This window comes from Hippocampus comes, unplaced genomic scaffold (assembly GCF_001891065.2).
Source record: "Hippocampus comes isolate QL1 unplaced genomic scaffold, H_comes_QL1_v1.1 scaffold327, whole genome shotgun sequence".
Classification (NCBI taxonomy): Eukaryota; Metazoa; Chordata; class Actinopteri; order Syngnathiformes; family Syngnathidae; genus Hippocampus; species Hippocampus comes.
Window position 1 is genome coordinate 416,057 of NW_017806221.1, and position 14,138 is coordinate 430,194.

Sequence of the window (14,138 nt, forward strand, 5' to 3'; positions counted from 1 at the left end):
GTGCTTGTGTTGAAAACAGTTGCATGTTTTTAAGTATTCAACTTGTACAACTTTTTATTTTCATAAAAGCCGTGTGAATGGATGGCAAAGAAAGGACGAGTAGTTAATACTCATGAGTTGATTGTAACAAACAGTAGCTCGTAAAATTTCACCATTAAACGATGAAATGCACAAAACTGGAGTTTGGTGTCCATCTCAAACATGTTTATTTGACCTCTCTAGTTCAGTATTACCAAAATGTGAAATCATCGGGTGTGTTATGGAATATTCTCCACTTTCACTTAATTGATTTGGAAATCATTAATTTATCTTGCTTATTGGGAAAGCCTTTTCTAGTCAAGTCAGTGAAGCAGAGTCAAAACATAACTATGGTAAGACTTTTTCGTCTTCTAAGAAATCAGCATTCGTACAATTAATCGGATCCCTGTTTTATTTTGAAACACGGGATTCGGAAGTGAAGCTACTGAACGTCTCCTAAACTTGACGATGACAGACGATTCAACGGAAAGTGAACTCCGGGGGTGCTGAGCACCATCATCCTGGGGAGGGGAAATCGAAGGGTTTACTCCTTGTAGTTTTGCGGAACTATATGAGACCCCCTCGGCCGCCATCCCTCCGCCACGCCGTCATGCCTTAGACCGGAGCGGCTTGTACATGAAGCCTAGCAGGGAGCGTGGCGCCGAGGAAGAGGGCTGGTTGTGACCGACCGAAAGAGGATGTACTGGGCTGCTGGCTTCGCCTCTTCCCGGCCGTGCGTGGTGGATCTCGGGCGGAATCACAGCCTCCCCCTGGGGCTGTGTGTGTCCGAGCAACCGCAGTCCTTGTATGGATATATCATCGCCTTCCCTTTGCAGGACTACGGTGGCATCATGACGGCTCTGGGCTCGGACTCCTGGTGGAAGAAGACCCTCTACATCACCGGGGGGGCCCTCCTGGCCGCCGCAGCCTACCTCCTGCACGAGCTGCTTGCCATCAGGTCGGCGTTCTTTCCTTTCCTGTCGAAGCTCCGTTGAGACTATACAACAATTTGATGTTTTCCGTTCCACAAGTGTTGCTCTCTGTCTTGTTACTGGGGCTTCACTGTCTGCTTTCTCTTTCCAAGGGCACGACTCAACGAGTGAGTAGGGGGAATATATATTTAAATAATATCAAAGTCACGCGTCCGCTCGTATGCCAGCCCCCGTGCTCGGCACCTGAGCTTGGTTAAAACGAAACACTCCTCGGGCCGACCTGTGATGAACCCCTGCTGCTGCTCACATAAGTCTACAGCACTTTATGCCCCTCTTGATATCTAATGAGGTGTGTGTGATCAGTCCTTAGCATATCAAACAGATTAATGGACTATGTTTAGTGCGAGGAGTGCAAGGCTGGCAATGGCGGGATTATTTTGGGCCAAGATGAGTAAATGCATCCTGTGTAAACAGTGTCTCGGGGCCCACTTCACCATAATAATCTGAGCAACCTTGCTTTCCGTGCACAGGCACTGCCGCAGAATCACGTGCAGCCGACTGAGGCTGAAGCCAGCCTACCAGCATCATCTGTTTGGGACATGTGATGTCATGTTGGTGTAATGCAGTTGTTGTTGTTGTTTTTATTGTTGTTTTAATGTAATACGAGGCTTCGGAGATCTGTCAACATGACTCCGTTTGTGTCACTGGTCGAGGAACAGTTTCAGCACCATAGGGCATTGGACAGAGACACAAAATCAGCCCACACAGACTGACAAGTGAATTTACGTTCATGCTCTTGCCACCAACCAATAGTATCAGAGCCCAGCCAAGCCTCCGTGGAGTCACAAGAAAGGTTTGATTTTGGGCCCCTCAGTTTCTGTCACTATTATTGATTATGGATCATTCACTGTTGAACTTCCCCTTGAAGAATTAGAATGAGTGCAGTGGTGCCTTGAAATACGAGAGACCCCATTTCCGAGTGTTTTGAAATTCAAGCCTTCATTTGGCCTTTTTTTTTTCCTTGGTTTTGACTGTGAGCAGAAATTTGAAATATAGCAATGAACTCAGCTCAACCCACATCTCAACAAACCTTTTAACGCCATTAGCTGTCCTTTGCTGTAAAACTGAAAAAAAAGTGTACATTGTTTATTTCAATCTTACACATTATTTTGAATGTCTCTTGGTTTACACCGACTGCTAACACACACTGTAAAATGGCATTGAATGGCTACCGATTATCACCAGAAATGAAGTGTTATAACCCTTTGAGCAACTGATGTTAGAACATACATTTTGGAGTAATACGTAGGCAGACATTAGTAAAATACTCACGCAGGCATATTTTCATTATTCATCGGGGAAAATGCAGTGCCGTATCAACTGGGCTTAGTTTTGCCGTATCCATGCAGAACCGTATGTCTCTATTAGGGCCGGGCTGGTATGTTGGTCGACTGGTTAGCACGTCCGCTACACGGCGCAGAGGTGCAGGGTTTGATTCCAGGTTCCTGTGTGGAGTTTGCATGTTTTCCCCGTGCCTGCGTGGGTTTTTTCTGGGTACTCCGGTTTCCTCCCACATTCCAAAACCTGCATGGGAGATTAATGGAACACTCTAAATTATCCTTAGGTGTGATTGAAAATGTAAATGGTTGTTCATCTATCCGTGCCCTCCAATTGGCTGGCAACCAGTTCAGGGCATACCCCGCAATTTAGGGTGTACCCCGCAAATCAATTTAGCCACTGGTGGCATACGATGTAATTGACTTCGGCACAGTCAGAGTAGGTTCAATTCATATATTATGATAGCATGAGTGTGAATGGTTGTCTGTCTCTCTATACGTGCCCAGTGTTCAACTGAAGACCATTCCAGGGTACAGAAAATGGATTATTGGAAGAATCTAAATTGTTGTTAAAAACGGTCCACTTTTTGTTACTTAGCATTTGAATTCATGATACTTAATGTCCAAGGTGACTGTGAACAATCATTAAAACGTCTGCGAGGCACAAAAACAAAACAAAACAAGACAGTAGGACTGAAACAGCCTCCAAACCCACACAAAAGTCAATACATGACTTGTGTGACCGCATCACTGGAGAGGGATGGGAAACGTCCAGCCATTCTTGAAAATGACTCAGTCAGTCAAGTATTGATCGGCTGACAGATTGAACTGATTTGGTTTGATTTTACTCAGTCCCCAACAGTATGATGTCATGACAAAGAGAACTAGACGAAAAACAAAATTCTCACTGTGTGTGCAGGAAGGAGCAGGAGTTGGACTCCCAAGATGCTATCATCCTCCATCAGTTCTCCAGACCAAAGAACGGTGTTCCCAGCCTCTCACCTTTCTGCCTCAAAATAGAGACTTATCTGAGAATGGTGGACTTGCCCTACCAGGTAAAGGCTGGACTTCTACTATTTGATGGCTACCAGGCCAGAGTGTTACCCCACCTCTTGGCCAAAGTCAGCTTGGCTCGGCTCCAGCTGCACTACGACCCGAATGAGCACAAGCCTTTGTAGTAAACGGATGGATGGCTTCTTACATGATGCCGTGTTTCTCCTTAGAACTATTTTGATGGGAAGCTGTCACCACAAGGCAAGATGCCTTGGCTGGAGTACAACTATGAGCAGGTCTCAGGGTCAGAGTTCATCGTCGACTTCCTGGAAGAGAAGCTGGGAGTCAACCTCAACCACAACCTCACACCGGAGGAGAGAGCCGTGTCTCGAGCTGTCACCAAAATGGTTGAAGAACATCTGTATTGGTAAGGTTCGCCATGTAGTTTTGCGGCTTTGAAGATGACTTTTAACCGGTGATGTCACATAATCCCCAGCCATAAATTCAGAACATGAGTTACACTTGTGCAGTCGAAGAAAAGAATGTTGAAAGAAAAGTTACACATGAAGTTCCAGGCTTATGAGCAGACTTGTTTGAATGAACAAATGATAGGAACTGAATAGTTACATTTGTCAAGAGACTTTATTACACCTTCCTCATCCTTCTTTAACCCTTTCATGCACCAATAATGATAACCTGTAACCCGATGACCTCATAAGCTGTCCACTGTAGTGACCGCTGTCCCTGAAAGGGTTAATGTGTTGGAATGTTTTGCAGTATATACAAACCCAATTCCAATAAAGTTGGGATGTAGCGTTAAACATAAATAAGAACAGAATAGAATTATTTGTCAATCCTGTTCAACCCCTGTATTGAATTCAATACTATGACATGATATTTCATGTTCAATCTGATAAACGTGATTGCTTTTCCGCAAATAATCTTTAACTCAGCATTTTATGGCTGCAACATGTTTCAAAACAGCTGGGACAGGTGGCAAAAAAAACAAAGTTGAGGAATGTTCACCTGACAACCTGTGAACGGTCTGACTGGGAACTGGTGGGTGCCATGATGGGGTATCAAAGGAGCTGCCCTGAATTGCACGGTCGTTCACAAGCAGAGATGAGGCGAGGTTCATCTCTTTAAAAAACTAACATTGAATGCCCGCGACTTTCGATCCGTCAGTCGGCACCGCAACAAAAACCGACATCAGTGTGTAAGGATATCACCACACAGGCTCAGAAACACGTCAGAAAACCAATGTCAGGAAATAAATCCAGTTCAGTGCTACTACAAGGTGTACATCAAGCAAGAATCGGAAAGAATTCCATCCGACAAAGTTTCAATAATAAGTGTTTTCTCAGTTCTCAAACGTTTATTGGATATTTTTCCAAGAAGAGATGATGTGATCGCCGGACTGATGACGCAAGCTAGCCAGTCGAGTGACAGAGAAAAGATGACGGCCAAACGCTGACCACATGAGGCGGCGAGATCTCGCTCACTGTTACACACGAAATTTTCAAAGGCAGCCTGGACAACCAACCACATTAATGCTACAAGAATAACAAGATGAAGGCTAGTGAAAGGCCTGTACAGTAGCCTTGCAGTGGTCAGTTGCTCCACCTTGTCGAGGTGAGAAGACACCACTTATCGGAACTCCTTTTCCGCCCTCAAGCCTTGAGTGTTTTTCCATTACTTAGAGGCTCCATTGACACACACACACACACACACACGCACGCACGCACGCACGCACGCACGCACGCACGCACGCACGCACACACACACACACCTCACTGTGTATTTTGCTGACATCATCCCTGTATCTACGTATACTCTGTGGCATGTACTGTAGTGTTCAAAGCATGACTTTCCATCCACAGAGGTCAGTGATGTAACCCACATCACTCTATGCCTCCCACCCAACTTCTGTTTCTTTGCTCACCCTGTCCACGTTGTGCCACATTTAGACATACATGCTCACCTCCTGGATGAATTATTGATGGCAGGGAAGGGCAGTGCGGTGGCATGCTGCTGTTTGTGCTGCCGGATTCAGGCTAGGAAGTAGGGTTGAAGGATTTTGAAAAATAATAGAATTGTGATTTTTTTTCTCTCCCCCACTCACGATGGCAATTGTGATTTAATATGCGATTATTTTTACAACATCGTATTCCCATATATTTTTTTTTTGTAACAAAGCAAGCAATACCCATCCATCCAGTATCGGAGCCACTCATCCTCACAAGGGTCGTGGACGTGCTGGAGCCGATCCCAGCCGTCTTCGGGCAGTAGGCGAGGGACACCCTGAACCGGTTGCCAGCCAATCGCAGGGCACACACACAGACGAACAACCATCCACGCTCACACTCACACCTAGGGACAATTTAGAGTGTTCCATTAACCTGTCATGGATGTTTTTGGAATGTGGGAGGAAACTGGAGTACCCGGAGAAAACCCGATAGGGACAATTTAGAGTGTTCAATCAACTTGCCGTACATGTCTTTGGAATGTGGGAGGAAACCGCAGTACCCGGAGAAAACACACGCAGGCCCGGGGAGAACATGCAAACTCCACACAGGAAGGCCGGAGCCGGGATTGAGCCCGGTACCTCTGCACTGTGAGGTCTTTGCGCTAACCACTGGACTACCAGGCCGCATCTACTGAAGTGATTTTTACAAATCTTTTTGGAGGGATGGAATAGGATGAGTCATTTACTTCTCTGAAACACTCATATCTCTGAAGCTCAATACCTGGGTTCTAATTCAACTCAGTGGTTCAGCATTTTTTGCGGTCGGGTGAATTGTAGAGTACTGTACAACAACAACCCCCCCGACCCTCAGTGCCCCCTTCAGCTAAATCCCATTTTAATATTTTGATCATCTGACTTGCACTCACTGGCCTTGTCAAATCTGCAAGAAACGAACAACATATGCTCTCAGGACAGACGATAAAAAGCAGGAAGTGGTGTGTGGGCCCCTCTAGTCAGCAGGCTGTTAAAAAAAGCCAGATGCTTTTATCCAATTTCTGTCAAGGAAGCAGACGACAAAGAGCAGACGCGTCTTTGCAGTCTTATCATGACTATCCTACTAGCTATAGAATGCCGTCCTACTTTGCGTCCAGCCTCACATTTGGACTGAACAAAAAGGTCAGTCTGTAATCTGTTTATCCGAGCACTGAGTGAGGAAGTATAAGTGTGAAAGGTTAATAGAGACTTAATCTTGTTAGTGTCTGCACGCAGGAGCACTGTCAGGGACATTGGGGCCTTGTGAAAAAAACTCTCAAATTTGTTAATATCTTGCATTATTGATGAATTGGCACCATTTTTGAGACTAACATGCACCTGCCCATGGAAAAAAAAATCATGTTTGTTTGTTTATTGTTTATTGAACAAATAAAATATACTGTACAATACAGTAATAAATTGGCAAAAAGTGAAGGCAAGTAAGATATAAAAAATGAAAAGAAAATAGTCATCATCACAATTATATGTTCAAAGGAGTAGGAAGAAGGAAAAACTTATCTAGTCCTACCCCTTGTTATAAAATATATGAAATGATCATTTTTCATTACAGAAAAGGAAAAAGCCTACATATCAACAGATGCTTTTACCCTTATGTGTGCTGTACTTATCTATATTTACAACTTTCGGTTTGTATATACATACTCATTCTAGCACATATATATGTCGATTTTCTCATATTCATAATGGATGCTGCATTTCATTAATACATTTAATAAGATGAATTTACTCAATTTGATTTCGTCTAGTGCAGGGGTCGGCACCCCAAAATGTTGAAAGAGCCATATTGGACCAAAAAAAACAAAAAACAAATATGTCTGGAGCCGCAAAAAATTAAAAGCCTTATAATGAAGGCGACACATGCTGTATGTATCTATATGAGCTATATTAGCCTACTCTCAACATGACTAAGTTGACTACAAATACACAACGAGCATTACAAGATTTTTTTCCCCCTGCAGTTCATCCTGTAGAATTGAATTGAATACAACTTTATTGTCAAATGTGCTGTACATATGTGTAACATACAGCACAGATGAAATTTCTTCCCTCTCAACATAAAACAAGAGGAGCCGCTGCGGGTGTGGTGGGATGCCCAAACTTTTTGGATGTAAGATCTACTTTTCAAACAACCAACCTCCCTCGATCGATCCGTTACCGCACACGCGCGCATCCGCACACACTTACACACGCATGCCGTAATGAGCAACAGCCATAACGGCAGCTAAGATGAACGAGGCACGGGCCGCACTTTGGCAGTGTGCTAACTATCGTAGCTCACGTGTACCATTTAAAAATGCTTCACTTGGCTGGCCGGATTCCCATTCTTAGCAAGTACCCTCGGTGAATTGTACATGAAAGGCAGCTTTTTTTTTTTTTTTTTTTTTTACCAACAGCCTCCTGACTGACATCCCGCCCTGCTAGTAGAAGTGTGTCTCAACTCAACTCAACTGTATTTATAGAGCACTTTCAAACAGCCATTGCTGCATACAAAGTGCTGTACATGGAGCAACTAACATATATACAACAATAAAGCAATAATCAGTAACAAAGATGGTAGTAGGCACCAAACAGTAAAACTAAGATCAAATCTGAGTCATGCGGAGTCAAATGCCAAAGAATATAAGTGACTTTTGAGGCGGGTTTCAAAGATGGGCAGCGAGGGGGCTTGCCGAATGTTCAGTGTCGCAGGCTATGACGCAAATATTCATTGACGAAACAGCCCCCTGACTGACATCCCACCCTGCTGATAGCAATGTGTGTTGCAGGCTATGATGCAAATATTCGTTGACATTTAATATTTATTCGACATATTTTTATAGCATCGGAAAACGTAAATAATGTTTGTGTCATGTTTGTCCTCTGACAGAAACCAAAAAAACATATTTCCCTCCCATCTTTTTCCATTTTCAAGCATTTTTGAAAAAGCTCAAGGGAGCCACTGGGGGCGCTAAAGAGCCGCATGCGGGCTCAGAGCCGCTTGTTGCCGACCCCCGTTCTAGTGGTTGCACAAAATAAAATTGTCTAGGGCCAGATATTTTTTTTGGAGCAGATGTATAGTCCATTCACTTCATGAAGTGGTTGCACAAAATAAAATCATTTGGAGACAAATGAATTTTTTAAGTAGATATAGAAAATGTATCTGGCGCCACATAATATTATTTCCTGCATACGCGTGATGAAAACAAATTGAGTAAATAGAACAAAAACCTTTTTCAGCATTTATTATATTCCAGTGTCAGATTAATCAATCAGACATTTATAATAAAGACCCAATGAGGAGACTGTGGGCTTGATGATGAATTACTTTTTTTTTTTTTTTTTTTTAAGATTTTTTTTTTTTTTTCTCAAGAAAAGGCTGTCTGTTCATAAAGTCAACTCATCCTAAAAGAATGTCATCTTATTACAGATTGCTCTTGTTTTGGTTCTCAATATGGAGATCTGTCTGGTCAGGGCATGGGCGTATCTATTCTGCTAGGATACGAGGCAGCGGGCTTACCCCAAAATCATGAAAAAGCCCAAACTATAACCCTATTACCTTGAATAGAAATGTGTAATTTTAGTTTCTCAAAAAAATTTAAATACATTACTGCCAGATAGATTGGATACAGCATGTTTAAAATAAAGTCACATTTTTCTGTATGTGGCTCACAGAGGAAAAAGTGACACATTGCCACATGCTGCATTCGTGAATGGTTCATGAGGAAGGGAAAGAGTCACGTGTCATTCAAGCTGGACCAAAGAGTCATAGCACATTCCATTATTGTGTTAAACGAGGGAATGAACTTTAAGGGAAATTCTCATTGTGCTGTGCTTGTGTCGTGGTTTTCACAATGTTTGGATGCATCGTCACTAGAGGGCGCCAGTGATGCGCATGAGATGCTCAGCGTTTGAAAAAAAATAATAAAAGGGAATAATGAAAAGTTAACTACAGCTATGCATTGGCCTTAGATTATTACTTGCTCCAGAAAGAATGATGCGTTTTAGTGAGAACACTAATTTCAGAAATGATCTGTCTATCTATCTCTCTATCTATCTATCTATCTATCTATCTATCTATCTATCTATCTATCTATCTATCTATCTATCTATCTATCTATCTGTATGTCTATCTAAATAAACTTTGTTACATTGTGTATGTCATGGTTCTTCCAGGACGATCGCCTACTGTCAGTGGGTGGACAACTTGGAGGAGACCCAGAAGCTCCTGGCCATGAGTGGACCTCTTAGTGACGCACTAAAATGGCTGCTGACCCGCCTGAACGGCAGCATGGTACGCAGGGAGATGTACGGCCACGGCATCGGCCGATTCTCCAAGGAGGAAGTCTACGCCTTGATGGAGAAGGACATGAGGACACTGGCCACACTGCTCGGTAAGAGGGACTATTTCTCTTTTTGCTCAAATGCAATTCATGGTTTCACCTTGTATCGATGGAGCCTGTCCATCCTTGCCGTACATATGCGGACACTGGATTTGGGGACATACAGCAGATGTTGCAAAACTACTCACATGGTGTACTTTAGTAGAATTTAAGATATGTGTGTCAGGAAATGCATATCGTCGCTGTCCAGTTAAGATGCACAGTCACCAAACCCTTCATGAGTGAAAAATAAATAAATATATTTTTTACAAAGTCAAGATATAAAAGAAAGGCATCTATTAAAAACAGAAAAAAAGTAAATAACATTTCAAGAGATAAGTATACTTTTTTTTTTTTTTTTAATTGTTCAACGTACTGTCACGACAGTCACACGTTGACTACTAAACTAAATTTCCCACCGCACTGATTGGACAAGCAATGTCATATGATCATCTGCAGCCAGTGATGGCCAAGCAGGCATGTCATAACTAATTAACATGTTGAGTCGCGTGTGTCTTTCCCTCCATGGCAGAGGCGCCGTCGATCCTCTGAGCCCGACTCACCGAACCCCCGGGGTTCGATCGAACCCATGTTGAGAACCACTGTGTTAGAAGTATAGTTTTGCATAACATTGCATTCTTATTAACATTAAATACGAAGGAATAAAAGATGTATCTAAAATAACTTCTAACAAAGAATAAATAATGTTGTTTTTAGTACCGTATATTACAAAAGATTTAAAGTGCATAATTTTGCCTGAAATTCGAACAAATATTAAGTCCCTATTGAAACTATAATACAGTACAATACATATGTTTTTAAATAGCACTTTCACAACAGCTGCAGCTGTAACAAAGTGCTTTTCAGAACATTTAACAACATTTTTTGACCGGCTAATTGAACTATATGATACTGAAACATAAAATGTAATGAAATAAATAAATAAATAAATACTAGTTCAAGTTAAGGCGGCCCGGTGATCCAGTGTTTAGCGCGTCGACCTCACAGTGCAGAGGTCGTGGGTTCGATCCCGGCTCCTGCCTCCCTGTGTGGAGTTTGCATGTTCTCCCCGGGCCTGCATGGGTTTTCTCCGGGTACTCCGGTTTCCTCCCACATTCCAAAAACATGCATGGCAGGTTAATGGAGCACCCTAAATTGTCCCTAGGTGTGAGTGTGAGCGTGGATGGTTGTGCCCTGCGATTGGCTGGCAACTGGTTCAGGGTGTCCCCCGCCTACTGCCCGAAGACAGCCGGGATAGGCTCCAGCACCACCCGCGACCCTAGTGAGGATAAAAGCGGTTCGGAAAATGAATGAATGGATGAAAAGTTCAAGTTCAAGTCAACTTTCATGTCAAATGCGCTACAAACTGATCTCCAATATTAATTCTTTAACACAATATTTAAAACCCTTGAACTGACAAAACAAAAATTAATGAAGCAATTTATGCACTGTTTTTTTTAAATCAAAATGAAGTCAGGATGCACACCTTTTTATCGCTGTGTGATCACAGGAACTCATTGTAGTTCTCTCTGTCTGCCGTTGCAATTGAATGTGATCTGTAAAAGGCAACCTGTACATGTATGTTGTCATGTATTTTTCTTCTTTTTCATTCACATGGACAGAATGTTGACTTATAAACGAAAATTTTATCACTGTACTCCATTGCAAATCCTTCTTCTGCCACCACATTCCTGCCAGCATGGCCGCTACAACGAATGCTCGCAAGATCAGTCTTGTGACCTCCGGAGGTTTAGTCTCTGAGCACACGCTAACAATGAGTGTCACTGCCATCTACTGTCTAGTAGTAGTAGTGCAATTACACTGACATACACTCGTGTGAAAAAAATAGCACATTCTCTCAATTGTCTCTTTTTCACACCTTAGGAGATAAGAAATACTTTATGGGCTCCAAGATATCCACATTAGATGCCACCGTGTTTGGACATCTTGCTCAGGCCATGTGGACCCTGCCCGGTACGAGACCAGAACAACTCATTAAAGGTTTGTGCAATATAACATTTTGAAATCGAACAAAGAAAGGCATGCGTTTGAGTTTATTCTCACTCATAAATATGCACTTTTATTCTTTTGCGTTTTGAAAACTACCTAAGATAAAATTGAACTCGTGTGACCTTGCTGTTGTCACAGGGGAATTGATCAATTTAGCCATGTTCTGCGAGCGAATGCGAAGGAGGTTCTGGCCTGAATGGTTCGTGGAGGTGGAGGACCTCTACTACGACGGAGACAGCGAGATTAGCGGCGGCACACCATCGGCGACCGGTCTGTTGGACTTTGGACTCTTCTCCAGGACTGACACTCTGGATGACAGCGACGCCAGCAGCCGCTCGGCGGGACACACGCACACACACACGCCCCTCTCTGACCACTCACTATTTGACTCAGATGTGGGCACGGCGTCGGACAATGAGACCCAGCTCAAGGAGGACGTGATGCCCGACCTGGAGGTTTGATGTGACGATGGCTGACAGGTGGAGGCTGACTGGAGAGCGGAGCAACTGCCACCACAGCCTGCTGAGTGCAGAACAACAGAGTCATTGTTCAGACACTGTCTTGACTACCCGACATGTTACAGCTTCCCTTTTGGACGGAGTGGGTATTGAAATGCACAGTACCAGAACTGAATCTCTAATTTTGCATTTCTCCGCCCGGTTTGTTCTTTCCCAAAATGTCACAACTGTCACGGTGGCATTTTGTCTCTGCCTTATTTGTGTGGTCTCGTGATGCAGAAGGTGTGTGACATTAGCAACATCTCGGGTTGGTGCAGGGATAGCGTCTATTTTACCGGTTGTCTTAAACTCCTTCAAACAAATGGAGATTGATCATGTGGCTAAAATGAGTTGCTGTTCCGCCTCAGCTCTTTCGATTTAGAGATTACATTTTATCATGCTCTTTCTTTTTGGCTTTTAGACATGGAAAGACTATACGTACATATCATACATACTGTATATGCATGTCAACATCAAATGTCAATCAGGACTGAACTCCTTTGCTGGCTGGTTGATTGGAAATTCTGTGATCAGCATCTTTGTGCCTCTTACATTTATTTTCTTTTGGGTTGTTTGTTTCATGTGTTACATTGGAGCTTTTGGTCATTTGTGTCGCATATGAACAGGGTGGTTGTAGTTAATAACAATGACCACCAGGTGGCAATCGCACCTAGCCATGAATGAAAGCCTGTAGGCAAAAGAGCATTGTGGTGACCGTTCCGAACAGAGGCATACTCGATTTTCATCGTAAGTGCAATACTTGCATACAAGTAAGTGAACTATAGTTCAGCCTTCCTGCTTGACTCAAACAGATGGTTGTTTGTTTTCTTTATAAATTATGTGTGTGTGTGTGTGTGTGTGAGAAAAACATCTTAATTTATTAGTCTTTTATTTCTTACGCTTAAAAGAGAAATTATTTTTTGCACTGGTAAAAATTTATTTTCATCTTATTGTTATGTATGTGAAAGCTTGGGGAGTAGGATATTTGAGTAGAAAAAGACAAAACAAACGAAAACATAAAGAACGTTTAAGTCGTGTCGGTGCAGTGAGGGCACAGTGCTACTAAAACCTGTTCTGTGTGGGTATCCTCAACCAACCAGTTGATGGAAAAAGTCTGATTGGATGCACTCAGGATTCCAAACAGCTGATGTGAAAATAACACATTTGGCTAATGTCAAACATTTGTGATGTTAAGTAAAAGACAAGTGTACCACTGTGTTCAAAAGATGTGCATTATCCAATAACCTTTTTTTTCAGCCGTTTTCCAAACATATTTGAATCCTAACTCATTGTGCTGCTGCGAAAGCGCTACTTTCATATTTAACTCCCCCGAAGCATCATATTCAGTTGCTGAAAGGTAACAAAAACAGTGAAGAATTTTGCAGTGGTGAATGTTGATGCCAACGACTGCAAAGGTATGCCCCTCAGAAGTCAGTTGAGGTTCATCTATATTTTACGCCATGGCAAAATTTATTTAATTTAATGTTAACCTCGGCCTTGTAACCTCACTGAAGTTGGACTGAGGATAAGCTCTCAATGTGGATGCAGAGCTTTGTGCTTAGTGACAAAGCACACAAGACGAACATTTCAAGAGTTGGGCAGACAGAAAAAAAGGCAAACGTAACCGACTTCTGTCGTGTTGTCCTGTGTTTTGTCCCCTTGAAACGCTTCCTTCGGTTGAACTGCTTTCTACCAAACCATATGAAAAGTAAATGTTTGAAACCATGTCATCTCTGCCGGTTTAATGTAAATATTGTGTGTGTTACAAACCGTATCATGTATGTAGAGCAGATTTGTCGATCACACTGTAGTCATAAAATGGCTCGACTGGCTTATTTCAATAAAAAGCGTTGACAATTTGAAACTTTTTTTTTTTTTTTTTTAACAGGGAGATGTGAAAATGTACTTTTCAATGCCTTTCATATACTACAAGTAGTTGTGCCTCTGGAGTGCATGCTGACCCCTAAAGTGTG

At 42.6% G+C, this 14,138-nt stretch overlaps 1 protein-coding gene across 1 annotated transcript; it reads left to right on the plus strand.

Annotated features, from left to right (window-relative positions):
* The first annotated feature begins 189 nt into the window (after window positions 1-189).
* Window positions 190-14,029, plus strand: faxcb (failed axon connections homolog, metaxin like GST domain containing b). The gene is made up of 6 exons (XM_019856339.1): window positions 190-976; window positions 3,207-3,342; window positions 3,511-3,707; window positions 9,453-9,670; window positions 11,543-11,659; window positions 11,807-14,029. The coding sequence occupies exons 1-6, from the start codon at window positions 717-719 to the stop codon at window positions 12,127-12,129; spliced, it is 1,251 nt and encodes a 416-aa protein (XP_019711898.1). The 5' UTR covers window positions 190-716; the 3' UTR covers window positions 12,130-14,029.
* The last annotated feature ends 109 nt before the right edge of the window (window positions 14,030-14,138 follow it).